Source organism: Symphalangus syndactylus, chromosome 22, assembly GCF_028878055.3.
Source record: "Symphalangus syndactylus isolate Jambi chromosome 22, NHGRI_mSymSyn1-v2.1_pri, whole genome shotgun sequence".
In the NCBI taxonomy this organism is placed as follows: domain Eukaryota; kingdom Metazoa; phylum Chordata; class Mammalia; order Primates; family Hylobatidae; genus Symphalangus; species Symphalangus syndactylus.
Genome location: NC_072444.2, coordinates 59,962,919 through 59,983,115, shown reverse-complemented (window position 1 = coordinate 59,983,115; position 20,197 = coordinate 59,962,919). Strand labels below are relative to the sequence as shown.

Here is a 20,197-nt window from a genome sequence, read left to right as displayed (position 1 = left end):
TGCTCTGTTGCCTAGGCTGGAGTGCAGTGGCTGGAGTGCAGTGGCGCGATCTCGGCTCACTGCAAGCTCTGCCTCCTGGGTTCACGCCATTCTCAGCCTCAGCCTCCTGAGTAGCTGGGACTATAGGTGCCCACCACCACGCCCAGCTAATTTTTTGTATTTTTATTAGGGTCGGGGTTCACCGTGTTAGCCAGGATGGTCTCAATCTCCTGACCTTGTGATCCGCCCACCTCAGCCTCCCAAAGTGCTGGGATTACAGGCGTGAGCTACCGCACCCGGCCTCATTCTGTTCTTTCTTTGTTAAACAGAAGTCCTTAATATTAATGGAGTCAAGTGTATCCATCTTTTCCTTTGTGGTTCATATTCTTTGTGTTTCCTTTATGGTTCATATTCTTTTGTGTTTAAATATGTGTTTAAAAAGACCTCCCTGCTTTGGAATTTTAAAGCTACTTTCTCACATAGTATTCTAAATGTTTTATGTATTTCTGTTTTACAGAACAGTATTTAGTCTACCAGAAATTGATTTTTTGAGTAGGGAGTGATGTAGGGATCCAATTTTATTTTTCCTCTTGGGATACAAGGATAACCTCTCATCCTTGTATGAGAGGTTTATTGACTATTCCATCTTTTCCCACTGATCTGCCTTGCTGTCTCTATCAAAACTCAAGTTTCCTTATATGGACAGTCTGCTTCTGAACTCTCTATCTGTTCTATTGGACACTTTAAGTCAGTGCCACGCTCTTTTTTTTTTTTTTTTTAAACTTCTGTTTTTTGAGACAGGGTCTACCTCTGTCACCCAGGCTGGAGTGTGGTGCAATCTCAGCTCACTGCAGCCTCAGCCTCTCAAGTAGCTGGGACTGCAGGCACATGCTACCAAGCCTGGCTAATTTTTCCTTTTTTTTTTTGAGACAGGTTTCACTCTGTCACCCCAGCTGGAGTGCTGTGGCACGATCACATCTCACTAAGCCTTGACCTCCCGGGCTCAGCCTCCCAAGTAGCTGGGACTATAAGCATGCATCACCACATCCAGCTAATTTTGTATTTTTTGTAGAGACAGGGTTTTGCCATGTTGCCCAGACTGGACTCAAACTCCTAGGCACAAATCTACCTGCTTCAGCCTCCCAAAGTGCTATGGTTACAGACGTGAGCCACTGTACCCAGCCATTTTTACTATTTTCTTTTTATAGAGATGAGGTCTCGCTATGTTGCCCAGGCTGGTCTTGAACTCCTGGGCTCAAGTGATTCTCCTACCTCAGCCTTCCAAAGTGCTGGGATTATACGTGTGAGCCACCATGTGAAGCCTTAACTTTTGCTTTTAATTGACCATAAGAATTGTACATATTTATGGGGTACAGTGTTTTCATACAAGTATAGATTGTGTAATAATCAAATCAGGGTAATTAGCATATCCATCACCTCAAACACTGTTGCGTGAAGTCAGGGACCCTGAATGGAGGGACCGGCTGGAGCCGTGGCAGAGGAACATAAATTGTGAAGATTTCATGGACATTTATCAGTTCCCAAATAATACTTTTATAATTTTTTATGCCTGTCTTTAATCTCTTAATACTGTCATCTTCATAAGCTGAGGATGTACGTCACCTCAGGACCACTGTGATAATTGTGTTAACTGTACAAATTGATTGTAAAACATGTGTTTGAACAATATGAAATCAGTGCACCTTGAAAAAGAACAGAATAACAGCGATTTTTAGGGAACAAGGGAAGACAACCATAAGGTCTGACTGCCTGTGGGGTCGGGCAAAAAGAGCCATATTTTTCTTCTTGCAGAGAGCCTATAAATGGACGTGCAAGTAGGAGAGATATCACTAAATTCTTTTCCTAGCAAGGAATATTAATTTTAATACCCTGGGAAAGGAATTCATTCCCCGGGGGAGGTCTATAAATGGCCACTCTGGGAATGTCTGTCTTATGCAGTTGAGATAAGGACTGAGATACTCCCTGGTCTCCTGCAGTACCCTCAGGCTTACTAGGGTGGGGAAAAACTCCACCCTGGTAAATCTGTGGTCCGACCGGTTCTCTGCTCTCGAACCCTGTTTTCTGTTATTTAAGATGTACCGCTGAACACAGACCCTTATCAGTAGTTCTGCTTTTGCCCTCTGTCTTGTGATCTTTGTTAGACCCTTATTAGTAGTTCTGCTTTTTGCCCTTGGAAGCATGTGATCTTTGTACCTACTCCCTGTTCTTAAACCCCCTCTCCTTTTGAAACCCTTAATAAAAACTTGCTGGTCTGAGACTCAGGTGGGCATCACGGTCCTACCAATATGTGATGTCATCCCTGGTGGCCCAGCTGTAAAATTCCTCTCTTTGTACTCTTTCTCTTTATTTCTCAGCCAGCCAACACTTACGGAAAATAGAAAGAACCTATGTTGAAATAGTGGGGGCAGGTTCCCCCAATAAAACACTTGTCATTTCTTTGTGGTAAGAATATTCAAAATCCTCTCTTCTAGCTATTTTGAAATAAACAATACAGTATTGTTAACCATAGTCACCATACTGTGCAATAAAACACCAGAACTTATTTCTCATATTTAACTGTAACTTTGTACCCATTAACCAACTTCTTCCCATTTCCCGCTACCCCCCACCACCTCCCCAGCCTATGGTAACTACTATTCTACTCTCTACTTCTATGATACCAACTTCTTCAGATATGAGTGAGAACATGCATTATTCATTCTTCTGTGCCTGGCTTATTCACTTAACATTATATCCTCTCTGTTCATCTATGTTGTCGCAAATCACAGGATTTCATTCTTTTTTTAATCACTGAATAGTATTCCATTGTGTAGGTACACCACATTTTTTTTTTTTTTTTTTTTTTTTTTGAGACAGAGTCTGCCTCTGTCACCCAGGCATGGAGTGCTGTGGTGCAATCTCGGCTCACTGCAACCTCTGTCTCCCAGGTTCAAGGGATTCTCATACCTCAGCCTCCTGAGTAGCCGGGATTACAAGCATGTGCCAACATGCTGAGCTAATTTTTGTATTTTTAGTAAAGGCAAGGTTTCACTATGTTGGCCAAGATGGTCTCAAACTCTTGACCTCAAGCGATCCACTCACCTTGGCCTCCGAAAGTACTGGGATTACAGGTATGAGCCACCGCACCGGGCCATGCACCACATTTTTTTAATCCATTCATCTGCTGATGGACACTTTGGTTGATTCCACATCTTGGCTGTTGTGAACAGTGCTGCAATAAACATAGGAGTACAGATATCTCTTTGATATGCTGATTTCCTTTCCTTTGGTTAGACACCCTGTAGGGGGATTGTTGGATCATAGGGTAGTACCATACTCTTTTATAGTATAGCATTACAGTAAGTCTATCTTATAGAGCAATATCCACGACCTTATTCTTCAAGAATTGCTTGGTTGTTCGTGGCCTTTTGCACTTCTATATACAATTCAGATTCAACTATTCTAATTCCACCAAAAAACACCAAAAACAGTATTTTGGGGATTTTGTTTGGAATTATATGCCATTGTGAGGAGAATGGACATCTTTGTGGTACCTTATCTTTCTGTACAAGAACAATGGTATGTTACCAAAATAATATAACAATGGCAATATTGACATTTTCAACTTAATGTCTTTTAATTCTTTTTCAATAAAGGTTCATGATTTTCTCTCTGGAAACCTTGCATATCTTTTGCCAAATTTATCAGTAGCTCTCTACCATGTCTGATAGAGTTCGAATTTGAAAACCTAGAATACAAATTTGAAAACCTATCTCCTAATTGAAAATGTATCCCCTAAATCAGCTCTATGGCCACTTTGCCAAGTTCTGTCCTGAGAAGTGACCCAACATAGCTTTTGTCTTTTCTCTCCATCTGAACACACACAAGAAAGGAAAAGTTAAGTTGGTAGCAGGCGAACGGGCCACTCATAATTTCTACTTAACACAGATTTTTATTTACCTGTGAGAAAATGATCTGCTCTGAGAGCATATACAATTTGGATATTTGCAGAGGTCTCAGATGAAATCTTCAGTGACGAGGCCACATCTATCCCGGCTCGCTCAAGGATTTTTGGTTGCATTGTTTCCATTACAACCCAGCTGGATCCTTGCTGGGCTCCTGCCAGCAGCTTCCACACGCCTGGAGTGGGTTGGCTTTTCCTGCAGGTTTGCTTCTGTGCCAGCTCCTGGGAGCAGTTGTCTACCAGGACACACCTGGGGAGCTGATAAACACACAAAAGAAACATGTCTGGCTCCCCAGCCAGATGGCAAGGCCTGAAACCCCTGAGCATTTTGGACAGGTTTGCTTTACTGATGGGACAGCATTAACTCTGCTAACATCTGTGTTGGGGAAGCTTTCTTACCATGTCCCTCAGTGGCAGGGAGGGAGCCTACACACTCATTCAGGGTAATTTGCTTGCCTGGACTAACCCCCAGTGGGGATTTCAGCCTCCTACTTGAGTCCCTAAGAGGACAGGCCATTGCTTGTGTTTTTTTCCCCAGAGTAACAACAGGAGTCAAGAAAATCAATGAAGAGTACTCCTAGGCTCTGGAGTCCGCTGCTGACAGTGGAAAGCCCTGTGCAGAGACAGCCACCTGCCACTGGGACACGGCAGGATAGGGCACGTCCCAACCCAGCCTCAGTGGCAACGGAAGCCCTTGGGTGGGACTCAGCCACAGCCACAGAGAAGGCTGGGCCTCCCACCGTCGCACTCCCTTCGTGATGTTGTGACTTCAGTCCCAGAATAGTTGAGGACGTTTGGGAAATTCACACTCTAAAAATATTTCATTTTTTCATGTAGGCAAGATAACACAGCAGAGTGACAGTGGGTTACTAAGAATGCAGTTCCCTCATTATGTAACATGGGCAAAATTAGTGTTTGGGGCCAAAATAGGGCTGAGAAAGAGGAATGTGAACAAATAACATGGACAAGTCATTATTTACTCAAATCGTCCTGTGGCTGGGGGGCTTTGGAGGAGCTTTGATGGTTTCCCATCACTGATTACCCAGGTCAGACTGGCCTCTGGCCACAGCCGAGGCCACCTTTCTGAAGCAAAGTTTAATGGAAGCAAAGGTGTCTGTAGAGGAGGCTGTTTAAGGCAAGGCCCTGGCCCAGCACACAGGCAGGCTGGGAGACTCCTGGATGAGTGAGGGATGGAGACTGCCTCCTGGGACACCATCCCATTTTGGGGCACATGCTGAAGAGGAGGGGCCATTCCAGAGCACAGGTCACACAGCGTTCCTGTCACGGGGCTTGTGGGTGGGGTGGTGGCAGGGCCCCAACCCTGAGGGGCTGGGCCATGTCCCCACCCTCTCTGGATGGGGTCTGAAGTTGGGGGTCTTCTGGTTCAGCTGCATCCCTGGCTGCTAAGCTAAGGCCAAGAACGCTCCCTGCAAGAGGGGGGACTTTTCACTTTGGAGGGATCTATCCATGACCACCTGTCAGGCATCACAAGCTGCCAGGGGAGGAGTCGGCAGAGAAGTTGTGCTTAGATGAAGTAGCTTGAGTTTGTGCTACAAGAACTAGCCAACTTCCACTTTTGAGAGCCAGGGAAATGCCAGCAGCAGAGTCCTTGGGCTTCCGGGAGCTAATATTCTCAAACTTAGTCTCATGATGCCCGATGGCCGTAAATTAGAGGCCAGAAGAGTTAAACACAATAGTGGGGCCTCTTTTGCCATAGAGGCATCGAGGCATCCATCCATCCAACCATCCGTCCACCCACCCACCCACCCCTATTCGTTACAGTGTGCCCAGAAGAGAGGAGCTGGCAGTAGGGGCCAGGGCAGTAGACAGGGCCACCTGTTGGACTGAGGCAAACTGGCGGCTGCTTCATGACCTTCTCCCCTTCCACATCCTGCCCACCAATGCCTGACAAGGAGCAGTGGAAGAAACCCAAACCCCACCTGGCTTGGGGCAGAAGTTTTAAGTGCACCCACCCTGCTAGCAAAGGGGTACTGACCTTCCCAGACTGCCCTCGAGGCAGCCCCTTCTCTATTCTTTCCCAGTAAGAAGTATTTGCCTCTGTCTGAATGCATTTGCTCCTCTGCATAGACAGACACAACAGTTGCCTCTTAGTCCTCATCTTACTTGTCATCTCAGTGGCATTTGACACAATTGATCAATTCCTGCCCTCTTGAAGTATGTTTTTTCTTAGCTTCTAAAACATCACACGTTTGGTTTTCCTTCTGCCTCAGTAACTATTTCTTCTTCACCTTTTCTGCCGGTCTTTGTCTTCTTCCTTTCTGGCTCAATCCCCAGACCTCTTCTGCTTGGGTGACCTCATACTGTCCATGGCTTAAGTACTATCTGTGTTTCCCAATTTATTATATTATAAGCCCTAACCCTTTCCTTAAGCTCCAAACTTACATAGCCAACCACTTGGGTGTTATCTATTGCTGCATAATAAATTACCCCCAAATTTAGCAGTTTAAAAATAAACATCTTACACAGTTTCTGAGGGCCAATCATCTGGGAGTGGCTTAGCTGGTGGTCCAGGCCCAAGGTCCCTCCTGAGGCTGCAGTTACCTGCAGGCCAGGAGGATCCACTTCCAAGCTCTCACATGGCTGTTGGCAGGGACCTTCCATTTCACACCATGTGGGCCTCTCTTTATGAACCAAAATAGAAGTTGCAATGGCTCCTATAGCCTAACCTTGGGAGTGACATCCCAACACTTCCTCCATGTTCTGTTGGTCAGAGACTAACCCTGGTACAATGGGTGTGGGTTTGGGGGACTCCACAGGGTGTGAGTTGGAGGCAGGAGGCTGGCCACCACAGCCATCTAATAAACCTCCCAAAATTAACATGTCCCAAGCTCAAATTCATCACTCGCAGCAGCCCCACAACTTGCTCTTCCCTGTCTTCTCCATTGTAGTAAATGACAGCATCATTCACTCAGGTCCCAAACCTTCAAGTCATCCTTGACTCTCAGACCCTCACTGAATCCACTGGTAAATTCTGCACATTCTACCTTCAAGATCTGTATCAAATCTGATCCCTTTTACCCTCCGTGACTACCACACCAGTCCAGAGTGCTCTCACCTCCCCTCTTCTCACTAGTTTCACTACTTCCACCCCAGCCTCTGCAGTGTATTTTCCACACAGTGGCCAAAGGGATTTTTTTTTTTTTTGAGACAGTCTCACTCTGTTGCCTAGGCTGGAGTGCAATGGCATGATCTCAGCTCACTGCAACCTCCACCTCCCAGGTTCAAGCGATTCTCCTGCCTTAGCCTCCAGAGTAGCTGGGACTACAGGCATGCACCACCATGCCCAGCTAATTTTTTTTTTTAACTTTTAGTAGAGATGGGGTTTCACCTTGTTGGCCAGGCTGGTCTCGAACTCCTGACCTCAGGTGATCCGCCCACCTCGGCCTCTCAAAGTGCTGGGATTACAGGCACGAGCCACTGCGCCCAGCCCCAAAGAGATTTTTAAATGTCACATCATGACATTCCCTGGTTCAAACTCTCCAATGGCTTCCCTTCTTAATCAAGAAAACAAATCTCAACTCCTACGGCTTTACACATCTGGCCCTTGTATGTGTGCAACTTTCTTTCCTGCCCCTCTTCCCCTCACTCCCCTTCAGCCACACTGGCCTTCCTTCTGTGCTTCACACTCCTGCCTCGGGCTTTTCATTGGCTAGTCCCTGTCTGCAATCTTCTCCTAGTCATCTACATACAGGACTGCTTCCTCACTTCAGTTTCTGCCCAAGTGTCACCGCCTCGTAAGCCCTCCCTTATCAAACCTCCTAGAAGGCAGACTCCCTTCCTAGACCAGCTGTTGACACTTGGTGTCCCATACTGTGAGCTTCCTGAGCACCAGGTCTTCCACGTTCTAGTTACTGCTGTCTCCCTGACGCCTAGAACAGTACCTGGCACATAGCACGTACTCAATAAACATTTGCTGGACTAATGAATGAAATATAAACATAAATGCTTAGAGTTTTAAAATACTCCAACTTGAAGAAAAATCTGAATTATTACAGTGGTATAGGAATGTATGAGGGTAGGAGGGCCCCGGAGAGGCCATTTCACAAGCATGTGCTCCTCTTAGGAGCACGGTCTCAGGCACACAGGCGGATTAGAAAACACATTGCAGCTGTAATTGCCACCTTCCTTCTAAGGAGCAGACAGTTTAGCTCAAGATCTAGGACAGTTGTATACTCTCTTAGCCTCTCCTCTCCTGCCAGAGTGTGGCCTTTCTAAAACCCACGTCACTCCCCTGCACAAAACCCTTCAGTGACTCACCACCGCCCCAAAGGCAAAGCCCTAACTAACTTGTAGCTGCAGCTTCCCCCGAACTTCTTGGTTTTGCCTTAGTTCACCTCACCATCTTCATTTCTTGCCCCTTCCCACTCTAGATACCACACTTCAGCCAAATAGAAATGTTGGCTGCCCCCCAAATAGACATTTTCCCTTATTTCTGGGATTTTGCTCATTCCATTCCTCTGCTTGTAATACGCTTTCTGCCCCCTCCTGTCAGTTACCTTTTGCCCCAACTCTCACCCTAGAGTGGGCTTCTTCACAGTGGCTTCAAGGCTCCTGGCAAGAAGGGAGGGCAAGCCCCAACGTGCAAGGACTTGTCAAGTCTCTGTCTGTTGACCAAAGAAAGACATGGCCGAGACCAGATTGAAGAGGTGGAGAAATAAAGCACTTCACAATGAAAATCATGATTTCATTGCACGCAGGGCTGGAGGAATGCCTGGTTCTCTGCACGCCATTTCCCATACACCCCTGCCATGCTTTCCCCAGTGCCTACTCAGCTTCTGGTCTCAATCCTGAAATCACACCCTCTGGGGTAATTTTCCTGATCCCCAAAGCCTGGGTGAAGAAACTCCTACAACACTTTCTGATACTGCTGCATTTATTACTCCGTACATTGTAGGATAAATGCAGGCCCTCCGATCCACATGGCGGAGTTGACTATACTCAACATTTTGTGGCAACGTGGTGCCAGTTTTCCCTATAAGGGAGTGTGTTTTGGTTTCTGTTTTATCTTCATTGCTTGTACTGTACCTGACACAAAGTGGGTACTTAAAAATATCTGTGAAGTAAATACATAACTATCATAAAAATAAAATGGAGTACTTTAAAAAGGCACAAAGAATGGTCTTGAGACCACTGCCTTGTTAGGCTCAGCAGGCTGCAAACATTAGAGCTGAGGCAGCACAAAACTACGTGAAATGAGACTGAAATGCCTCAGCGGGAGAAAATGAAAGAAAATGCCACAGAAAGTGACACTTTCCTTTTATTAGATTCACAATGCCTTTGTAACGCCCAACCTCTCCTTTGTAGAATTTTTCTTTGTTAGAAAACAGACAAACTGTCCTTAGGAACCGTCTTCTACTTGGTACAGCGCTGGCCTCAGGCCGCCTGCATCTGCATGGACCAGTAAGAATGAAGTCCAGCAGCATACAGAAAAGCATCATAAAAGCTGGGAGGTCATCCCCCAGGGCCTCCCCTACTTCACATACACAGAGATGTGTGCATATGTCACACACACATTATATATAGATATGTATTTTTTTTTACAAAAATAACAGGGTTTGCACAGCTCTATTAACTCTTTAAAATTACACAGGCAAGGTTTATGCTTCAGTATAACCATTTTTACTTTGGATTTAAGTGGGAATTTTAGGCCTAAAAATAACTTAAGATTACCAAGCAGAGGCCATCTAGCGACACAGACACAAGACATCTTGAGCTCCGTGAAACTAGAAATGTGGTGATGTCATCCTCACACGGGGGGCTACACATCCCCATCGATTATTTTAACTAAAATACAAAAGCAAAACAGTGTATTAAAATAATCCTCTACTCAATGCATTAGCACATATACCAAATTATACTATCTCCATGACAGTCTCTAGGTACCAAGACTGTATTTTTGCAAGTGCTATTCTCTACTTCATTAAATACAGTACCCAGCCAGCAACCACAAAAAGAGAACGCACGTTGTACAGCAAGAGAAGGGGAGGGAGACGATTTTCAGGGCCATAACTTACATGGCAACCAAAAGGAAAATAAGACAAATCTCACAAGACAGATATAAAACTACTTTGCAGTGACATTTGATATACAGTTTTATCAGAAGTAATACATTTAGGTAGTTATGTGAAAAAGAGAAACTTTGTGAAATTATAGGCTTTCTCCTAGAATATCTAAAATGCTCATCAACAGTTAATTATTACAAGAAAGATGACCACCAGGTGATTGAATAGACAGAATGTCATGTAGTATTTTAAAAACACAGATTCTGGGACTAGAAGCTACCACCAAAATATCCAGAAATCTGAGTTAACAGGTCCTTTATTTTGCACACTTGCTGCTGATATATAGAACCACGAAGTGTTTGCACAGACCACGAATGCAGCCGCTAGCCTAGAGGCCGGTCACAGAAGAGAATGCAATGAACACCGTCCCGCCAGGGTGAAGACAGAGTGTCTGATGTGTTTGTGTTTCCCCACCTCATATACAAAGGGCATCTCTAGGGCAGAAATCTCTCAACAGCTCAAGCCCATTCTCGCTGCCCCCTCCACGAAACGACACAGCTCAAGCTTGGTGCTGGGAAGTCTTTCCGACGCTGGTTTGATTCCTGATCACCCAACTGGACAGGGCCCTCTCCAGGACCTCCCAGGTTCTCCCTGGTACCTTCCCTCCCGCAGGAGGAGGCAGCACTGTCTCTGAAGCCACCAACGAGTAATGCTAGAAGAATCAGAAGAAGGAGGTATCTGATGAAAAGGCACCTGCAAGTCTAAAGTCCTCTTTGGTGAGAACACTGTACATCCGCTGAGGCAGAGCTTTGGAGTAGGGAGCAGGGCGTGGCACAGTGGTGCGCAAAATGAATTCCTGGCCAGCAGGGGGTGGGAAGTCTGACACGGAGTTCTGCCTTCTTTCCTCTTGGGAGCCCATTCTCTTCAACTCCTCCTCTGGTGGAGTCATGGCTGCAGCCTGGAAAAGAATCAAATGCTGAAGTCAAAAGCAGGTCAAATGCTAAACTCAGATGCTTTTGAAGGACAAAATAAAGATTGAAGGACAAAATAAAGATATGAAAATGTCCCACGTTAGTAATGCAGTCAGCTACATGTTAAGATTACTCAAAAACCACATAACACAGCAAATGCAAGAAGCTTGAGACACTGCATGAGCAGCCGGGCTGGAGACAGACAGGAGGGACGATGACTGCCAGGCAATCTGCTCTGAAGAGAGAAGGCCATATTCACACATCTAATGAAAAAGGGCCTCGGAGTTGTGCTGCTTTCTATGTTTCTTCCAGCAATGACCCAAGTCTACATCTGACAGCCTCAGTCCAATAAGGAGCTGTTTTTCTCCAGAGTGAAAAGATGATTTTCATCTTGACTCTGGGTAAGAATTTTTTAATCAATTCTTTTTAAGGTTCACTTGCCAAATTAAAAGTGGGGGCATTGGTCTTGCTTGCTGGGCAGCTAATGTGATGCCGAAGTGATAGAGGCCCATATAGCAATGACCACAAAAGAGAAGTTCTCAATATTAAAGGCATCTATTTTTTCATTGAAATGACATAGGATGCATATTCATTTACAGCCTACAATTTTAATTCTGATTACTATACTTTTTTTTAATACCATCAATTTGGAAAAAAAATTGTTCTGGCAATGGAAACATGAAATCATGTTGCGCTAAACATCAGCAAGAAAGGTAAGCCAAATCCGGACTGTGAGAGAGGTGGTCAGTGTTAATGACCTTATGAAATTAGAGGGATGGGAAGGAACAAGGAACTATGAGGGGCAAGGCTATTTTGTTACCTCATCAGAAGATTCAGTCAGCTTGAGAAGGGGTAAGAAAAGAAACAGTGATGAAAGGGAAACAAGCAAGATGGTTTAAATAGGGCTAGACAAGGGAGTTCAGGATTATTTCAAAGACAGCATGCACTACATTATGGAACATGATCCTATCAAAAGAATATTCAAGACAAAGTCACACCAAACACAGCACACCTAGCTGTCAACTACAGCAGACATCTACTACTACTCATGCATCCATGGCTCAACAGGTGACATATGATGTCATTTAATGGGAGAAATGACCAACAAAAACCTAGCTCTTTTACTGAGAATTATGATGCAAAAAAAATAAAAAGTGTTCATGGCTTGAAAAATAGATATTCCAGTGAATTTAGGAATAGGTGCCTAAGAGTTATTCAATCTAGCAAGTCTGAAGCGAAATCCAGTCAGTCATTTATTTGCTGAATTCTATCTCTATGTATGTACATACCAGAGATACCTATAATCATGATAAGGCTTGTTACTATTTATAATTTTAAGGAAGAGTTATAAATATATAGAATTACTATAAGCTACAAAAACACCAAGTGATATTACATCACAACTTTTTTAAAAAATGTGTTAATATCTTGACTAGTAAAATTGATATAAAGTATCAACTAATGAAAAGTTACATGAATAAATTCTAACAGTTTACTTCAGCCAGATATTTAAGAACTGAGTTTAAAAATGTACCAACCAGGTGCTTGTTATATGTATTACACAGTCTACCAGTTCCCTAAAAACATTCACTACAAGGTCTGAAAACTTTAAAATTTTTTCTTAAATGACATAATGTAGATGGATGTACAATTTCAGTAGCCATTAAGGGAGTTAGCTATACAATGAGGCTACTGAAAGATGATATACCATGTTCCTGTATTTAGTGATTTTGAAAGATATCTTAAGTATATTAAGTGGAAAACAAGAATAATGAAGTAATTATATAATATAACCCTACTTTTAAAATTATATATACATATGTATATACTAGATGTCAAATCATCAATGGGTAGTGAGATTACGTGATTAATATTTTCTTATCATTTTCTAGGCCAGGTGTGGTGGCTCACACACACCTATAATCTCAGCCCTTTGGGAGGTTAAGGAAGGAGGATTGCTTGAAACCAGGAGTTCTAGATCAGCCTGGGCAACAAAGTGAGACCCCGTCCCTACAAAAAATACAAAAATTAGCTGGGCATGGTGGTGCATGCCTGTGGCTCCAGCTTTTTGGGAGGTTGAAGCGAGAGGATTGCTTAAACCTAGGAGTTCAAGGCTGCAGTGAGCTATGATCGTGCCACTGCACTCCAGCCTGGACCACAGAGTGAGACCCTCTCTTTAAAAAATGAATAAATAAATAAAAAAGTTCCTATACTGTCAAAGTTTTTACTTGCAGTCAGTAGAGGGGGTAAGGAGGTTATTTCTATTTTGGGGAAAATAATTTTGCTTAGTTATCTAAAATAAGTAACAATCTCAGGACTAAAAATATAAATACTTCACATTTTAAATCTTCTTAACACATAACTTTTTTGTTTTTTTGAGGCGGAGTTTTATCGCCCAGGCCGGAGTGCAGTGGCATGATCTCAGCTCACTGTAACCTCTGCCGCTCAGGTTCAAGAGATTCTCCTGCCTCAGCCTCCCAAGTAGCTGAGATTACAGGTGCTCGCCACCACACCCAGCTAATTTTTGTATTTTTAGTAGAGACAGGTTTCACCACATTGGCCAGGATGTTCTTGAACTCCTGACCTCAGGTGATCCACCCACCTCGGCCTCCCAAAGTGCTGGGATTACAGGCGTGAGCCACCGCACCGGGCCAACATGTCACTTTTTAAAAATGATCAAAGAGGAAAGAATTTGTGCAATATGAGGAACATTCATATCGGTAGCTAACAAGGAGATGTGCTTGTAAGCTTCTGGGGAGTGAACTGGATAGATATTATCAGATGTGGAACCAAACTCGGTTCTTGTTTTCATGCTAGAGAGAAAAAATATATCAAAGCAAGCATCTATTGTTTGCTAGAAGTCTAATTTATAAGGAAATAAATATTTGGTTATTAATTTGAAATTCTGAAGTTTAGGGAGCTGCCCCATAAACAAACTCAGATTTTAGCTCTTGCTAAGAATTCCTATCCGTGTATTTGGCTATGAATTTGAATATATTAACTAGTTGTACTCCAGACCAACTCTACAGGGATTATCCAGTTGTTGTTCCACATGTAGACTCATAGAAATTATTTTTCTTATTTGTTTCTGAAAATTACACTCTCAAAACTGGGTCATTCTAGTGTAATCACAGTGCCATATAAGGGGAAGCGTGTAATTAGTGCACATAACACCTTTATCAGAATCCCTAATATTAATGAGCCCTGAACTGAGAATTATCTGTGGGATGCCAGAGCCCTTAGCCAGTAACCAAGATACTATATAATTTTAAAATCTTTACTTTGACTACTAGAGGTAATGGTTACGATAATTTTTCAAACTGGGCTTTCTTTCTGTGCTGAAATCTGTTTCCATAGCCACAAAAATCTGAAGTTTTCCTCTTCTTTTCTAGGAAACCTCAAAGGTAGATCTCCTCACCATTACAAGAACAATTATATTTATAATTCCAGCTGAGTTGTGACTCCACTTTGCCCTACATGGGGTTTAAAGATGGTAAAACTGAACTCCATTCTAATTTGAAAGTACCTATGAGTAAACATTTTTTTTCCCACAGCACAGCACTGGCCATTGCTAACTGAGTCCCTGCCAGCTTCTATAACGATGGATTTTGGACTCTTCTAATTTTTAAAATTTAGGTCCTAGAATATACTTATCATTTTAATTCAACATGTAGGAAATCAAATGGATTTCGAAGACGCAGAAGTCATTGTTTCTTCAGTGTTCAAACCAAATGCCCAGACTTACACTCAGGTAACATGAGTGTGATCAGCCATGTGTGGGAACTAAAACAGCCTCTTCCCAAGTAGAGGTTTGGAGAGATCATGATGGAGTCAATAATGACTCTCACATACCCTCTGGGCATTCACAAACAGCTTGTGAATGATCCTGCCAGCATGTCCTCTTCCTGCACCGGTGACTAACACTTCAGGCTGCTCCAGCAGGCAACTCACAAACCTAGGAGAGAGACACAGGCAACGAAAGGGTGGAAAGTGAGCTGTCCAGGCCACTGGGTGTCCATCCTTCCACAGGAGTTTTGTGGACAAATCCTCAAGCTGATACTGGCTAAACTCAACAAGGTTGGAGTGAAATTTTACAGCAAGATAAGATTGACATTTGGAATTGTTATCGACTTAACTGACAATCTTCCTGCTTTTTCACCTGTGCTCATAAAAAATGTTTAAAGCCTATCTCTGTCAAAGTGTAAGAAAAAATATTCAGTCTATTTTTTTCAGACTAGAAGCTTAGAAAATGCTACAGTTAATAAAAGATGAAAAAAATTTGTATAATATAAACCAAGTTATATTTATCCAATAAAAGCAATGATCCATATTTGTTTTTGTTTTTTTTAAGGGGTTTGTGTCTGTGTGTGCACGCACACGTGCACATATGCTTAAAATACTTGTGTTGGGCAAAGTCTCTGGAAACACTGAACTTCCAAGTATGTCACAGATAACGTATGGTGGAACTAACAGAGTTGAAGGCACAAAGCCACCGAGCCTGCACCACCTGCTCACTAATTCATACTCTACTATTTTAGAAACAAGTCCCTTGATTAGAGCTTATTCTTCTCATTTAAAAGGAAGACATTTTCAAGAGCAAAGCAGTCTGGGAGAAAACTTCACCTAACAAAAGACATAAAATTCAAACATGAACTTGTTAAAAGACAGCAAATGCCTTGCCATACAATATTAATTATTTAGCATCAATAATGCCATTTATTATGGAAAGGCTAATGAAAATTTTTAAATGATGACAAATTTAAGCCACTGAACAAGCTAATTTGTAAACACTTTATCACACATTAAAACAATATTGTCCTTCCAAATAACACGGGCAAAAAATGAACAGGGCCTCACGCTGATCTAAGCTCCATTGGTAATGGTGCTGAATCTCATAAAGAGAATGCTCCAATCATTTGCTTCACCTGAGAAAAGCCATCTGGTCAATCTTTCAAAACATAATTGCAAGGCACATAGGATGTGTACCTTTGCTCTCACAAATCTTGTTTAAAATAAACAACTAGGAACAGTAAGCAGAAATGGTTTCAGCACCTGCACCCTGTGGTCAAGGAATAGTAACAGCTGAAAACAAAGTTTTGGGGCAGGGTGAGCAACACAGTTAATGGCTTCTCCATAAGAAATTCCAGACACCACATCTCCAAGAGCAAACCAAGGAATCCCTAGAAAAGGAGGCTCTGGGAGACTGTTTCTAAAAGTGGGAAGAATGGAAACACCTGGTAGAGACCCAGAAATACAGGAGAGGTCAAATGCTATGATAATTATTTCTGTCTCTAGACAATGCTTGTTTCAAATAATATATGAGTACCACAAAAGAGTCTTAACATCCTATTACAATTTTTCTTAAGAGAGTGGTGGCTTTTCCTACTGCAGACCAAACTGAATTAGCCAAATAGCAATTACCTTTCAAGATCTTCCTTTTCCTCCTCCTGTTCACATTTCTCAGTTCCAAACTTGGCTTTTAGTGACCGAGCTCTGGCAATGAGAGCTTCCACATTAGTAATCTGGTGAATGATTTCCTGGCGGTGGAAAAGGAAGAGGCATACGTTGGGAGATGGCAAAAAAGCAAAGCCCTTTGAAAACGCATCTTAAAAATTATTTTTGCCAACTGAGGAGAACACTTGGCAAGATTCTGACACTACATCAAACTTACTTCCAATTTCTTGTCTTCTGGATTGGGAAAGTGCAAAACTTTACTGGAATGGGATATTATCTGCTTTATGATCTTCTTAACTGAAGAAATGTTTTCCAGACTTTCTATTTTAGAAAAGATTAAAACCAGCATTAAATAAATTAAGCAAAATATACTTTCACTTTGGAAATAACTAATGACTAGTTAAATATGACATTTACCTTCTTCCTTTACCTTGAGTACAGCTGCATGAATCACACAAGGTAACAGGTGCCGAGCAAGGTCTGCAGGTTTCTGGATTGCCAGATAGTGCAGCACCTGAAGGAGGCGCAGCGCACACAAATGATCAGCGCAGGTGTCAAAGGATGAAGCAGCCACTTACAGAAGTGCCAATCCTCAGCCACTCGTCTTAATCCTTAACAAGACAGCACTCCAGGTAGGCAGCCACGACCCCAAAGGTGAGGATAATGTTACTGAAAGCACCTAAGAACTTCAAGCTTAATAATTATAAATATTCTATTTTTTTCCGCTTTCTTATGTAATACACGCAAATAAGGAAAATACAAAGAAAATAAAAACTACCAATTGATTACAATACCAAGAGAAAACAATCATTGACAGTGGAGCATTTTCATTGTAAGACACAGAATACACATACTAAGGGCACTAATATTAAATATGTAAAATACTGCCTTTTAACCTGCTTTTCTCAATATTTCTAAACATTGTTAGTGACTTCCCACACATTTTTTGGTTTTAGTTGTTTTGGTTTATTTTTTTTCCAATTCTTATTATAAGAATACAGAGAAGTATGTACAAAACACGGACCCTACCTTTAGGTTCCTTATTCAACAGTAGTAAAGATAAAAGAAGTATAACCCTATAAATATGTACAATTCTTTTACATCAATAAACAAAATTTTAAGAAGTATAATCTCATAATGTGAGTCTGACTGATAAATGCTCATGGATTTCAAAATTAAAAACAAATACAGGTGATGCAGAAATTTTCCTGAAATCCTACTTCCCCAAAACCACATTTTCGTGTTTATCCTCTCAAACTACTTGTATGTCCATTTAAACACAAAGATGTAGATGCATATGTAATTTCTTAACAAAAATTAATAACTTACATACTGTTTTATTATTTGCTTTAATGACTTGTGGTGGACTTTTTTTGGCTTAGAGAGTTTTGTCTGATTTGAAACTTTTTTTTAAGAAATATACATACCAGAGTATTAGAAATAGTTTAAAGAAAACACCAGCTTAGGAAACAGAATGTTACCAGGCTTTTCCAAGTCCTCCTGTGTACCCTCCCTCCCCAGAATTAACCACAAATCATTCTTTTGCTTTTCTTTATGTTTTTTTTTCCACATATGTAGCCTTAAATAATAAATTGTTTACTTCTGTCTAGTTTTAACCTTTATATTAATGGAATGTTTCTGTTTATACCCCTCAGTGACTTGCTTTTTTTAATTCAGTATTTTGATATTCGTATGCCATTCCAATATGCTATAGTTTACTTATTTTCACTGCTGTATTAAAATGTTCCTACACTAATAGTGGATAGCTCCTCAGTTTTTGGCTATTACAAATGATGCTCCTGTTACATTATTGCACATATTTCCTGGTGCAAATGGCACATGCACAGCAATTACTTTAGGATATATACCTAAAAATTGAACTAGGAAATGTACAAGATAATTATCCTACAAAGTGTTTCAACAGATTTACATTATCTAGAGTAATGAGTTCCCTCTGTTGTACATCCTTACTAACACCCACCTTTCTGAATTTTGTTTTCCCCTGATTCACAGAAAAACAAATTTGCAGGAATAACACGAAATACGTGATTCCCCTTTACCTGGATTCACATATGAACTGTCTCCCTCCTCTGTTCTGGATCCCTTGCATCTTTCTCTGCTCTCGTATGTGTACACACTATAAACTTTTTTCGAATAATTTCAGAATAAGTCGCATACTCATGTCCCTTATCCCAAAATATTTGTATTTCCTAAAATTAAAAATATTTTATTATATAATCAAAATGCAAATGATTCTAATTATATACAATAAATTTAACACTGATAAAAATAATTGTAATCTAACCTACTATCTTCATTGCAGTTTTGTCAACTGACCCATATGTGTCTTTTTTTTTTTTTTTTTTTTTTTGAGACAGGGTCTTTCTCTGTTGCCCAGACTGGAGTGCAGTGGTGCAATCTTGGCTCCCCCACCACCTCCGCCTCCCGGGCTCAAGCGATTCTCCTGCCTCAGCCTCCTGAGTAGCTAGGACTACAGGCACATGGCCACTACTGCCTGGCTAATTTTTGCATTTTTAGTAAAGACGGAGTTTCACCATGTTGGCCAGGCTGGTCTCGAACTCCTGGCCTCAAATTATCCACCTACCTCAACCTCCCAAAGTGCTGAGATTGCAGGCATGAGCCACCGTGCCCGGCTGAGTAATGTGTTTTTTATGACCCTTTCCCTCAACCACTACAAGTCTTGGTAAGGATCATCCATTGCCTTTAGTTATCATAGCCCTTTAATCTCAACTAATCTGGAAGAGCTTTTCACTCTGTCTTTTATAACATTGGCATTTTGAGTATAGTTTCCTTTTCCTCCCTACTTTTTGGCTAACTAAAATTCCATACTGTATTCAGATTTCCTTAGTTTCTAAAAATTGAGTTATAACACATACCATAAAATTCACCACTTTAAAATGGATAACTTCAGTGGTTTTTAGCATATTTGCAAGGTTATGTTACCATCACCTAATTCCAGATCATTTTCTTTCATCTCCCCCAAAAGAAACCCAATACCCCAAAGCAGCCACTCCTGATTTCCCCCATTCCCAATCTCCACTGCTGCCAACTACTAATCTAACTTACTGTCTCTATGGACTTGCCTATTCTGGACCTTTCACATAAATGGAACGACGCAACACGCGGCCCATTGTTTTCTGGCTGCTTTCACTGAGCATAATATTTTCAAGATTCATCCATGTTGTAACACATATCAGTGCTTCATTCCTTTTTATGGCTGAATAATACTCCATTGCATAGACAGACCATATTTGCCTTATCCGTTCATCACTGACAGACATTTGGGTTTGTTCCATTTTTTGGCTGTCATGAATAATGCTGTCAGCATGTATGTATGTATGCGGTTTCCTTAGTTTTTATCTAATGTCATTTTCCTGTTCCACGATCCCCTTCAAGATACCACATGATGTTTAGCTGTCATGTTTCTAGGCTCCTCTTGGCTGTGACAGTTCTCAGACTTTCGTTGTTTTTACTGACCTTGACAGTTTTGAATTCTGGTCAAGTATTTCATAAAAACTCCCTCAATTATGGTTTATCTGATGTTTTTCTCATGATTAAGCTGGGTTATGTATTTCTGGGAGGAAGAGCAGAGAGGTAAAGTGCCACTGTCATCACATCATGTCAAGAGTACATACCGCCAGTATGGCTTAGCCTGTGGATGTTAACCTTCACCACCTGGCTGAGACAGTGTCAGTTGGGCTGCTGCACTGTAACATCACTCCTCTCCCCTCTCTGTGCACTGTACTCTCTGGGACGAACACACTATGTGCAGCACACACTTACGG

At 41.8% G+C, this 20,197-nt stretch overlaps 1 protein-coding gene and 1 long non-coding RNA gene across 6 annotated transcripts in view; both read right to left on the bottom strand.

Moving 5' to 3' along the window:
• The window catches only part of LOC134735541 (uncharacterized), a 130,114-nt gene extending 124,433 nt beyond the window's left edge, over positions 1-5,681 (bottom strand). For all 3 annotated transcript variants that reach the window (XR_010118735.1, XR_010118736.1, XR_010118734.1), the window contains exons 1-2: positions 3,940-5,681; positions 3,082-3,211 (exon numbers count right to left, since the gene is read on the bottom strand). This is a non-coding gene — a long non-coding RNA (uncharacterized lncRNA). The remainder of the gene's footprint in view (positions 1-3,081; positions 3,212-3,939) is intronic.
• Positions 5,682-9,560: 3,879 nt separating this feature from the next.
• RAB3GAP1 (RAB3 GTPase activating protein catalytic subunit 1) overlaps positions 9,561-20,197 on the bottom strand; it is a 119,133-nt gene continuing 108,496 nt past the window's right edge. The window contains exons 20-25 of one of the 3 annotated variants that reach the window (XM_055262017.2): positions 16,809-16,905; positions 16,609-16,712; positions 16,359-16,474; positions 14,790-14,892; positions 11,758-11,778; positions 9,561-10,924 (exon numbers count right to left, since the gene is read on the bottom strand). In XM_055262017.2, the coding sequence (XP_055117992.1) occupies positions 10,688-10,924; positions 11,758-11,778; positions 14,790-14,892; positions 16,359-16,474; positions 16,609-16,712; positions 16,809-16,905 (678 nt within the window). In that variant the 3' untranslated portion in view covers positions 9,561-10,687. The remainder of the gene's footprint in view (positions 10,925-11,757; positions 11,779-14,789; positions 14,893-16,358; positions 16,475-16,608; positions 16,713-16,808; positions 16,906-20,197) is intronic. The other 2 variants (XM_063630998.1, XM_055262018.2) reach the window with 2 other exon arrangements.